This window comes from Tamandua tetradactyla, chromosome 13 (assembly GCF_023851605.1).
Source record: "Tamandua tetradactyla isolate mTamTet1 chromosome 13, mTamTet1.pri, whole genome shotgun sequence".
Lineage (NCBI taxonomy): Eukaryota > Metazoa > Chordata > Mammalia > Pilosa > Myrmecophagidae > Tamandua > Tamandua tetradactyla.
In genome coordinates, this window is record NC_135339.1 from 56,333,719 (window position 1) to 56,346,290 (window position 12,572).

General features: G+C 37.9%; 1 protein-coding gene across 3 annotated transcripts in view; it reads right to left on the reverse strand.

The window, feature by feature from the left end:
- Positions 1-367: 367 nt before the first annotated feature.
- LOC143654041 (cytochrome P450 2C18-like) overlaps positions 368-12,572 on the reverse strand; it is a 38,979-nt gene continuing 26,774 nt past the window's right edge. The window contains exons 6-8 of one of the 3 annotated variants that reach the window (XR_013161645.1): positions 11,387-11,573; positions 8,030-8,171; positions 368-6,584 (exon numbers count right to left, since the gene is read on the reverse strand). Coding sequence is in view for 2 of the 3 variants with exons in the window: in XM_077125501.1 (XP_076981616.1) it covers positions 11,425-11,573 (149 nt within the window). In the remaining variant the exon portion in view is untranslated. Of the gene's footprint in view, positions 6,585-8,029; positions 8,172-8,796; positions 11,574-12,572 lie in introns of those variants that run through there. The other 2 variants (XM_077125501.1, XM_077125500.1) reach the window with 2 other exon arrangements.

A 12,572-nucleotide genomic window follows, 5' to 3' on the forward strand; every position in this document is an offset into this window, starting at 1 on the left:
GTAAATGTGGTATCAGGATTAAACAAATTAAGGAAAGCTATGCAAAGTTAAATTAGATTTTGAAATATAAATATGGATTCATGGAACATCCTGGCCATGAAAAGCATGATTGCACTTTATTGAAACCTATTGAACTACACGCACACACTTCCCTAATCTACAATGATATTCAAAAAAGAAATGAACAGCATACCTGCCTTTACATGCCATCACGGTAGGGGATTAATTCATCAACTTCTCATTTGTAAAATTGATGGTTCAAAGTAAAGGGTTAAGCTTTTACCTTGTCATTATTAGAAGTTAAATAAATACCCTCAGCTGATCAAGAAAAACCAGCTAATAAATTGTAGAATTCAAAAATTATCATTTTGCAAACCACATCGAAATAATTTATTTGGAATAGGATCATCACTGATATTAAAACCATTGACTGGAAAGCTAAGAGTGAACTAGATATTCTTTCCAAAGATGCTAAGGTATCATTCACTAGATTATTTGCTTTAGGAAAAAAATAATCTTTATAGTGAAATGAACTGCTTGCACCATCCTAATTAGCATAATTATACAATACACCACAAGCATCAAATAGTGATGAAACTACTAAACAATATCTGAAATTTAAAAAGACAAAGCTGAATTTCTTGCTTACTCTTGGTGTAAGGGAGAGCTGTGCTGGTTAGGCTGCCTCCCCAAGCATGTCATATAGTTCATCTTATGTGGACTGACTGCTCATCCTGTTTGGGAAGTGTGAAATTCAGAATTGTTGATTGACTGGTACTCAGAGATGTATTTATGAGAGTGAGTCCATCCCTAATTGGCTGACTTTCAAGGGCTAGGAGATGCTACTAAGAGACTGGCTTGTGAAAGCATGTTTACTAAAAATAACTTGTTGATAGAATGAGCAGGTTAAATACTAATTCTTCTGGCTATTTGTTAGGAAGGTCCTTGATAGTGTTCTGTGTTTTTAATAAAAGGAATACTTTACTACAGAAAAGATTTTGGAGGACATTTATGTAAATTTAAATAAAGACGGGGTGTAGGCAACACTCTGGAAAGATTGTTTGTATTGTTGGTATGATAATAGTACTGTGGTTAGTAGGAGATTGTCCTTATGTTCTAGAAATGCGTGTTACAATTTTTCAGTAAGTTTCAATCCTCTGTAATTTCCCATAAATGTTTCAGCAAAATTACATATATATCATGAAGCAAATATGGTAAAATATTGTTAAGCCTAGATTGAGGATTTATGGGTATTCATTTTAATACTCTTTCAATTTTGCTATATGCTTGAATATTTTTCAAGGAAAAAGGTGTATTTATAGTTATATTTTATACCATTCTTTCAATTTAACTAAAAGATCTCAAGGTCTCATAGCTCACAGCTTTTTTCTTAATTGCACATACTCTTCTATCATAGTTTTCTTTTCCTGAACTTACTTCAGGTATTTATTTTGTCTTTCTCTTCATAAAGTTATTTGAGTTAGGAAGCATTTGCTTGCTGACAGCAGGCATCTCTCAAGATGCCTAAAGGCAATTGGAAAATCTATTGTTTTACCTAAAAGCAAGGTGAGTGGTAGGACAGACTTCAGGCTTGAGAGATTTAGTCTCAGTGGTTCAGTCAAATATCTGATATCTTTCTATGTGCTCCGTTTTGCTCGAAACAGACTCTGAAACCAAAGTATAAAAGAAGTTTACTAACTAAAGTAGCATTACTGTAGCACAGCAACAAAAACTTAAGTGCTCAAAAGGCAAGTTTTAGCCAGGCACTATATATGGCTTCTAGGAACAAAGGGAGAGTGTGGAAATGGGGAGACGGAAGAAGGGAGAGTGACCTACAGGAGTTGTTTGGGGTGGGGTGTCCTTGGGCCATGTTTCATTAATTTTGCAAGCCGGAGAGGGAGGATGACTCTGCAGAAGCATGGCTATCTGGCAAAAATAAGCAAACTTGGTGTCCGCAGGACTTGTTTCTTTTCTGCTGGGACAAAGGCCTAAGTAAGCCCCATGATGGATGATTGGTGTGGTGCCCAGGTCTCCTCCTAAACGTTCATAACAAACCTGCTAGAGTCAAGGACAAAAGTTAAGAAACTAAATTATCTGCCAGAGGGGGAGGACTGTAATTACTAATGCAAAAAGATTTTATCTTGAACTCTGACCTTAGAAATATGAGCTGTTAGGCCCCTATGATGATTATACTAGAGACCTGATGTCCTCATACTACAGAATGTTTCTGTTCTAAAAATGTGTATAGCCTTGTGCACTTCTGTTCCTTTTGTGGAACACTCACTTCTAGAATAGTCACCACTGGAAAAATCTTCACCTGTTCAAAACTTCCAATGAAATTCACGTCTGCGTCTGTGCCTGGCCTCTTTTTTCCATCTCTCTGCAGCCCAGGCCCGTGGTCTGCAAGAACGTGGCCTGGACCAGCACAACGGGTACATCAGCCTGTTTTTCTGTTTCCTCTTTGTGCTTCCCGCATAAAAAGAAAGTTCAAGCATATCAAGTGGGTTAGTGAAGCTAACAACTGTTCCATTTTCATATTCCCTCCTGTTTATCCCCAAAAAAGACCAAAGACAGTGGGTTTGTGATTTTATAGGCTGCCACCCAAAAGCTACATGGGACAGGGAAAGAGGTGGGTTTCTTTTAGAGGTGGGTGGCTTATTGTGTGATGAAGCTGGTGATGGTGGAGATAAAGACAGGTCTGAGGAGTAGGAGAATGACTAACATGATCAGCAGTGAGACAAAGGAATACAACTGGGCACTAGGCAGACCCACTGATTGATTCCCATGTCTCTGGGGTCTCCTGTTCATGCTGTGAAGCCATTTCACTTGCTTGAAGATGTTTTAGATGAGGAGTGATACTTGTCTGGTGCTATTGACCCAGCAGGATTTATAGGCAGCAACACAAATATCACCTTCTTCATATGAAAGATAATCTAAAGCTACTTGGTTATCTATAACTAGCAACGTCTTATCTGAGAATAATGTTCAATCAGATATAAGTAGACACTTTCTGGTTATTATTATGTCTTACTTTATACTACCTGGTTTACAGGGGTTCAAGCCTTACTGGTAACTAAGGGAGTCACTTTCTGGCAGACATACGAACCATATGTTAACTTGGGGACTACAAGAAAGAAGATTTCATCCAGATCTATAGGTATTATAAGTGAAATCTGGTGGTGAGTTGGCTTGGCTTCCTATCATTGAAAGGTTTTTAAAGACCAATCTGAGGTTCCTTATGAAAACTTCCAGCAAAACAAACTTAAAAAGGCCTATGGTATGGACATTTGATCTTTGATAAGGCAGTCAAGCCAACTCACCCGGGACAGAACAGTCTCTTCAATAAATGGTGCCTAGAGAACTGGATATCCACATGCAAAAGAATGAAAGAGGATCCATATCTCACACCCTATACAAAAGTTAACTCAAAATGGATCAAAGATCTAAACATTAGATCTAAGACCATAAAACAGTTAGAGGAAAATATAGGGAGATATCTTATGAATCTTACAATTGGAGGCAGTTTTATGGACCTTACACCTAAAGCAAGAGTACTGAAGAAGGAAATAAATAAATGGGAACTCCTCAAAATTAAACACTTTTGTGCATCAAAGAACTTCATCAAGAAAGTAGAAAGACAGCCTACACAATGGGAGACAATATTTGGAAATGACATATCAGATAAAGGTCTAGTATCCAGAATTTATAAAGAGATTGTCCAACTCAACAACAAAAAGACAGCCAACCCAATTACAAAATGGGAAAAAGACTTGAACAGACACCTATCAGAAGAGGAAATACAAATGGCCAAAAGGCACATGAAGAGATGCTCAATGTCCCTGGCCATTAGAGAAATGCAAATCAAAACCACAAGGAGATATCATCTCACACCCACCAGAATGGCCATTATCAACAAAACAAAATGACAAGTGCTGGAGAGGATGCGGAGAAAGAGGCACACTTATCCACTGTTGGTAGGAATGTCAAATGGTGCAACCACTGTGGAAGGCAGTTTGGTGGTTCCTCAAAAAGCTGAATATAGAATTGCCATACGACCCAGCAATACCATTGCTAGGTATCTACTCAAAGGACTTAAGGGCAAAGACACAAACGGACATTTGCACACCAATGTTTATAGCAGCGTTATATATAATTGCAAAGAGATGGAAACAGCCAAAATGTCCATCAACAGACGAGTGGCTAAACAAACTGTGGTATATACATACGATGGAATATTATGCAGCTTTAAGACAGAATAAACTTATGAAGCATGTAATAACATGGATGGACCTAGAGAACATTATGCTGAGTGAGTCTAGCCAAAAACTAAAGGACAAATACTGTATGGTCCCACTGATGTGAACTGATTCACTGATGTGAATATTCCAAGAATAAACTTGGAATATTAGAAACAGGGTAAGATAATGGGTAATTGGAGCTGAAGGGATACAGACTGTGCAACAGGACTAGATACAAAAACTCAAAAATGGACAGCACAATAATACCTAATTGTAAAGTAATCATGTTAAAACACTGAATGAAGCTGCATCTGAGCTATAGGTTTTTTTTTTTTTGGTCTGTCTGTTTGTTTGTTTGTCTTTTTTTTCTTTTTCCTTTTTTACTATTATTATTATTTTTATTTTTTTTCTATATTAACATTCTATATTTTTTTCTGTTGTTTTGCTAGTTCTTTTCCTAAATCGATGCAAATGTACTAAGAAATGATGATCATGCATCTATGTGATGATGTTAAGAATTACTGATTGCATATGTAGAATGGAATGATTTCTAAATGTTGGGTTAATTTCTTTTTTTTTCTTTAATTAATAAAAAAAAAAAAGGCCTATAGGGTAAATCATATTCTTGCTACACTTATGAAAATAATCAAGACAAATCTAATGAAACCTGTCTTATTTTCTGATCAAGAATCATCTTACTTTGGTTATCTTTGATAAAACGTTGAATTACAGTATCTTCCCACAAAATATGTTCTTAATCAATTCCTGTGAGTATGAACCAATTGCAAATAAGACTTTTCAAAAATGTTATTTTTAATAAGGGTATAGCACAAGTGATCGAAAGCTTTATGAAGAGAAAAATCACAGGAAGGACTAAGAGGCTGGAAGTCACCAAATGTGGAAGACAGCAGGGAGGACATTAGCACTGTCATGTGATGGAAACGCCAAATACACAAGAAAGAATTCAGATTCTAAAACAACCGACCATTACTGCCAAGGATACTAACAGGTTCAACTGGTTTTCTAGGAACAGTAACCTCAGAAATCCACAGTGGGCCATTCTTAGATGATGCTTCGATCCACTCAGATCTATGGCCCTCTGAATAGTTCAGTGATGAACAAATATCATCATCTTGAGCAAAAGGGGAGACTTACAGTGTTGAATTTTACCTGAACCTTGTGATCCAGGAAAACAGTGTGAGATAAGAAATCCCCTACCCACTAGGTTACTGTCTAAGATGGCCTTAACTTCTCCTTAGCTTACAGATCTTTACATAAGCCTCGTTTCTAGGCCCCTGACCTCCCTTACCTTGGCCTTTGCAGAATCCACATACGACATGTTCTACCAGCCTCAACAGTACACTCAGGAGATGATCTCCTTAATGGATTCACCCAATTGCTTAACCTCCCCTTTCAGTACTCTCCCCTTTGCTCATCCAGTCCTTGAAAACTTTCTAGACCCCCATTTCAAGGGAACCGTGTTCTCTATTTCTTGGTGACGATAGCCTTTCTAGTGACATCCTCTCTGCTCTACTTCATATAGCTTTGAATAAAGTGATCTTTGCCAGTGCACTCAGCATCATTGTTCAATGCACTTTTTTCTTCAATAATAACTAGGCTTGTATTTTGGTTATAAAGGAATAACATACAGTATACATGACTAAATAATAGTAAAAGATGCATTTTTACACTGTCATATCTGAGATGAAAAGTAATTAAAATATTAATGGGATGTGAAAGGCAACGACAGTGGGGGGAGAGAATGGGTGAATCATTAATGCAGAGAAAAATTTCTTAGAATAACTTTCTTCACATTATTTACCCTCTCAATATATTCTTAGATATTTCAGTCACTCCCACAAACCTTTTTTCTTCCTCTCCAATCGAACTCCCAATTACTCAAGGGAGCACCCAGTCAGCAAAATAGTAAGGCACATGGTTTCTAACACAAAGGCAGAGGTTGGAGGATAGGAAGTAACTTTGGCAAGTAAAAAATCAGGAAAATATCATTAACGGAGGTGAACGTTTCACTAGATAGTTAATGATGAGGGGAGGCAGGGCAGGAAAAGAATCCAGAAAAGGTGTCCAAGGTAGTGGGAAGCACAACACCCCAGAGGAAGGGTAGCTGCAGACAACAGAACACACGCAGTTGGTCTTCCCTTCTTCAGGCGGGAATGAAACAGAGCTGGAACAAGGGCGGCACTTGGACAATCCCAGTGGAAGCTGGGGTGAGGTCAATGTCCTTAGGCTCAACCAGAGATTTCAGGGAGAAATTCTGTAAAATGGTGGTCAGGAATAAAAACAGTTCCATGCGTGCTAGGCTCTCCCCAGCACAAATTCATTTTCCTATAAAGAAAACAAAAATTATTTTCTCTTTGAATCCTGTTTCTGAAATGGCACCAAGTGAATCCCCATAACTATTTCAAGAATTACTACGTGACTGTGTCAGTGGATGTGTGGATGGATGGATGGATGAAAGGATGCACTTCCTGCCCTTACCTTCCATAATATTTCCTGAGTGCTTGCTCAACAAAAGGAATTTAAATAAACATTCACGTAATGAAACTGTTCATCTTTTGGGATTTGGGCTTTCCAAAATGACCCACAAATTGATCTGTCAAAGGGATGGAGCAGTAGAGAAATGAAAGGGGCTGTGCAATTGTGTTTCTCCTTTTATTTCTGGTACAGAATTTAACAAAAGGTTGAGACCTCTCATGTGATTTCTAAAGGTCCTGTCAGACTACTCCACTCCCCTATTTAAACATTTTACATGGCTCTCCTTACATGGTCTATAGGATTAGTTTCTAATTGTGAGGCGTTCATATTCTGTCCCCTGTCGTGGAGCCCATGCTCTCTCCTTCCACTCTTCCTACCCTCTACCTGCAGGGACAGCCACACTCAGCACTCGCCAATTCCCAATAAGACAATGAGTTGTAAAATTAATCTCATTCTGTTCCCTTTGATTGAAATGCACAATTCTCCTCCTCTACTCCTGCCTTCAGGACCCAGCTTCAATTTCATTTCCTGTCCTCTGTGAAAATCTCTCTGAATCCCTCTGTCAGTAGAAGCATTTCTTCTCCGGGTTTTCTTGAGCTTCACATTAATGTTTCCATTGAAGCTTGGATCAGCCCAAGACATAATTCTCCTATTGTTAGTCTTTCTCCCCTGCTGGAACATGGAACCAGAGGGCAGGAACTGTCCCAGTTTTCTTGGTATCCACAGCATTAAGCCCAAATCAGACATTAAATGCCACAGAATACAGAAGATTCTCTGGTCAGAGATTCAGTGCCACGAGGCCAGTGTGGAGGTGGGCCCTCCAATAAACAGGTCAGGATGATCATGGTTGGTGGAACATTTCAAGGTTTATAGATCATCACAAGTGTCCTGCCTTACTCACAAGGCTGGTCGGACCCTTGAAGGAACGTTCTGACCATACCTAGAGCTTAGCCTATGGCAGCCACATAGATGAGTCTCAGTGAAGTTGATGAGAGAGCTCTCTCATCAGAGGAAAAAAGAAACGCTTAATAGTGCTGAGCTCCTGAAAGGATCACCTGGGGACAGAGTGCAGTTACTCCAGACTCCTGTTTCCTTGCCTTTGTAAGAAATAGGGCCAGGCCCCAATGTACCACTGAACTGGTCCTATAATGAAGAGATGTCATGACATAAAAAACAGCTGGGGTATTGGGAATGGTGCTTAGGATTACTACAGAGAGCAGTTCCAACAAACCCAGAGAACCCCTCCTTTTCTCCAAGAGATCTATTGTTTCAGATGGAAAAAGAATTAGTCTTGCCTGCTGAGAAAGCCATGAAGTAGTCACTCTTCTTAAAGTTTCCACTTTCATCCAGGAAGTGGCCAGGGTCAAACTGACCTGGGTTGGGGAACTCTTTGTTGTCACGCAGGACTGAACTCAGTGATACTAAAACAGTTGTGCCCTGGAATGAACAGAGACACTTCATTATAAGGAGCAGATAGAGCTGGAAGTATCACTGAAAATCACTAGCCCAATATCCTTAATCTATAAATGAGAAAACCTATTTCCAAGTAGAGGAAGTAGCATTCCCAACCCCATAGAACAATTAAGTACCAGAGCCTAAACTATATCCCAGGTATCCCGAGTTCAATTACAAAACATATTCCCCAAACTCCCATTCCATATCCCAAGATTAAGTGATTTCTATAAAGTCATACAGTCAATTAAAATAAGACTAATCAATCCAATATGGAAAAGAAGGTCTTTCAACAAATGGTGCCAAAACATGCATATCCATATCTACAAAAAGTTTATAAACCCATACCTGACACCATACACGAAAATTAATTCAAGATGGACCTAAACATAAAACCTAAAACTATAACACTCCAGAAGAAAGAATTAGAGAATGTTTGTGACCTAGCCTTAGAAAAACTTACCTTAGGACACAGTAAGCAGTAACTATGAAGGAACAAATTGATTAATTAGACTTTTCCAAAATCAAAATTGTCTGTTTGCCAAAAGATATTGTTAAAAAAAAATTAGGTGGTTCAGTGGTAGAATTTTCACCTGCCGTGCCAAATTTCCAGAGCCTACCCATGAAAAAAATAAAAACAAAAAAATAGGTAAGTGACAAATGGGGAGAAAATATTCACAGCACATATTCACAAAGGACTGGTATCTAAAATATATAAATATCTCCTATAACTGAATTATAACAAGACAAAAAATTTTTAAATGGACAAAATACTTGAAGAGACACTTCAAAAAGGAAAAAAATTACAAACAAGTACATGAAAAAATGTTAAATATCATTAATCCTTAGGGAAATGGAAATTAAACGTTTGTGAAATGCCTCTACACACCAGCCAAAATAGCTAAAATCTAAAAGACATACGATACCAAATATCAGTGAGGGAACAGAACCAGAACTCTCTCTCACATGTATTTTCTTTTTGTATGCTATCTGATGGGGTCACATTTCATTATTTTTCGACATTAGTATCCCGTTATTGCAGCATCATTTGTTGGATTTTTGCTTGTTTGTTGGATTTTAAATGTTTGATTTTGCTTGTTTGTTTGTTTGTTTTGCAGGAAGTGCATGGACCAGGAATTGAACTTGGGTCTCCCACATGGCAGGCAAGAATTCTACCAATGAACTACCCTTGCACCACCCTCCTATACACTTTTTGAACTATAAAATGGTACTTCCAAGCAGGAAAATTTCCTATAAGTTTCTTATAACACTAAACATACCCCCAATGTATAGTCCAGCAATTCCAGGCTTGGTAATTACCCAAGAGAAATGAACCAATTGAAAGACATGAAAAAGAACAAATTATGCAAAATGTCCCCATACTGGAGACAGTCTAGGTGTCTACCATCAGGAAAATGGATAAATAAATTGCAGTATATTTATGCAATGGAAAATCAATCAGCAATACCAAGAAACAAAGTATTCATGCATACAATAATATGTATGAATCTAAAAAGCATTATTCTGAATAAGAAGCCTTATACAATTGGCTACATACTTACTCTGCTGATTTGAATCTGTTATGGACCCCAGAAAGCCATGTGCTTTAATCCTCCTTCAATACTGTTGGCTGAGATCATCTGGATTGTTCCCAAGGAGATATGTGGTTATCTCACCCACATATAGTGTGTATTCACTTTTGATTAGAGGGAGATATGACTCCACCCATTCCAGGTGGGTCTTGATTAGTTTAATGGAATCCTTTAAAAGATGAAACATTTTGGACAGAGTCCCTTTTTAGAGCAACGAAACAGAGGCCACACAGCCCAAGACCTTTGGACATGAACAAGGAAAGTCCTTGCAGGGAAGATTCATGAAGCAAGAAGCCTGGAGAGAAAGCTAGCAGATGCCACAATGTTTACCATGTGCCTTTCTACTTGAGAGAGAAACCCTGAATGTCATTGGCCTTCTTGAACCAAAGTATCTTTCCCTGGATGCCTTAGATTGGACATTTCTATAGCCTTGCTTTAGTTGGGACATTTTCATGGCCTTTAGAACTGTGGACTTGCAACTTAATAAATTCCCCCTTTTAAAAGCCATTCTATCTCTAGTACATTGCATTCTGGCAGCTAGCAAAGTAGAACACATACATATGGTAGAATTCTACTTATATGATTATACAACTATTCTTTGGTTAAAGAAAAAATCACAAAAGTCATTGGGTGGAGTAGAAACCAAAGGGATGGGCATGAAGGAACAGTCTGAGATGGTAGTAATTTTTTCTATGTTTTGATAGGGTTCTGAGTAAAAAATGGTGTATACATTTGTCACAATTCATTGAAAGATCAAGTGTGGTTTGTGTAGTTCATGGCATGTAAATTTTACCTTAACAGTTAAAGAAAGGACTTCAAACAAATAGGGAACTATACTAAATGATACCACACTGACGTATTTACGGGTAAAATAAATGATACATTTAACATACTTTGCAATGCATCAATATATACAATGATTGATGGATGCATATAGAAACGGAGAGAAATATGTGATAAGGCAAATATAATACATGTTAGTTGTAGGATCTGAGTAGTAGAGAGATAGATTTTCACTGTATAATTCTTCGAAAGCCTCTGTTATACTCATAATAAATTGATGGTGAAAACCTTTAAAAAGTGACCATATTTTTACATACTGCTTTGCTTTCAGCTCTTTACATTTGTCAGTGTAGCATAAACACATTTATCTTTCTATCAGGAAAGCTCTAGATTATCATCCAAATAGCTGCATAGTATTCCATGACATGGGTGAAACACAACTCATCATATCTCCAATTGTGGACACATGAAATTGACTTTCATACATGCTAAATATGTGATTCTCAAATACAGTTAATAGTGGGTATATATTTCACAACTTGTAAAATGCCATGCATTCAGAGGAAGGCCAGTTAAAAGGCTACAAAAATTTAAGAAGTTATCAAGAGTTGCCATAACCAATAAATTCCAGGTGCGATGAAGTTAAGAAATAGACTCCTGACCTTCTACATCTGCCCAAACCAGCGTTCTAGTGACATCTCCACAGTGACTCACTCCTCCTTCCTTTTTGTTATAGTTGAGAACTGACTGAATTCTTGCAATTATATTGTGCCAATGGGCACTTCAAGTGCATAGGCAGGGAGTGAAGGAAACACACTAACTAACCTTGGGGATGAGATACCCTCTAAACTGAATGTCCTGTGTCACCGCATGGGGCAGGCTGGTGGAAAGGAGGTCAATGTATCTCTGGATCTTGTGCACCACGGCGTCCGTGTAGGGCATGCTGCTCCTGTCCTGCATGCAGGGGCTGCGGTGTCTCCCAACCACATGGTCAATCTCTTCCCAGTTTTAGCTGATGAGACACAAGTAAAAATTGATAGGAAAAGAAGAAAACATCCCTTTCCCAAAGACTATCAGTGCAGTGTCTGTGTATTATTATTTGTAGATCAAGAGCTAAATTTAGCTTTTTAGGCAAGAATGGGGTTCATAAGAGATACCCAGGCCATATGCCCAGCAGAAGAACACCTAAACCTAGACTGGTCCTCTTCTTTACCAACAAATACCCCCTCCTATGTCAATCTGTGCCTGCCCCTGACTCCTTCACTTGGAGTCAAGCCCTGCATCACAGCTGAGAGAGTTGTCACTTTTCCAAAGACCGACACATTTTTTTTCCTCTGTGTTGTAGTGTGACTTTGTCACCATTGGGAACCACTGAACAAATGAAGCTGGAGATATATAAATTCAACCAAAGAGCCTTTCTACATTGGGACTACCATGACTTGCTCATTTCTACTGTCATACCTGTGACCTCAATGAAAAATTTAGAATTCTGATTGTACTTTTCCTAGGAATAATGTGATACAATTATTTTACAAATTAACTTGCCAGCATATTTAATCACAATTCATTTAAAGCTACTCAGGAGTGTAAAATTCAGCAAAGCCAAAAATTGGAGAATGTAATATTAGAAGAAACAGCTGTTTTAGCCACTCTGCTGAAATTATCATTATTTTCCATATTACAAATCTGCATTTAAATCTTCTGTTTCCCCCACTCTTCTTTTGTCTTTGTAAATATTTACTTTTTAAAATGTCCTTTGTAATTATTTTAGAAGGATTTGTGATGGAAAGAGATAAATATGTGTGTTCAACTGTTACATAGTGACAGCAAAAATTAAATTTTAATTTCTCACCCAACTCTCAACACACCCACACACAGCCAGGCTTGGTTTAAATAATTAAAAGTGATTCTTAAATGATTAAATATAATTTTTGACAGTGAAATATAAGGGCGAAGATGTTGGTTTCGTACGTCCTCATTCTTTCAATATGCATGTGAAGATGAAGGTGGG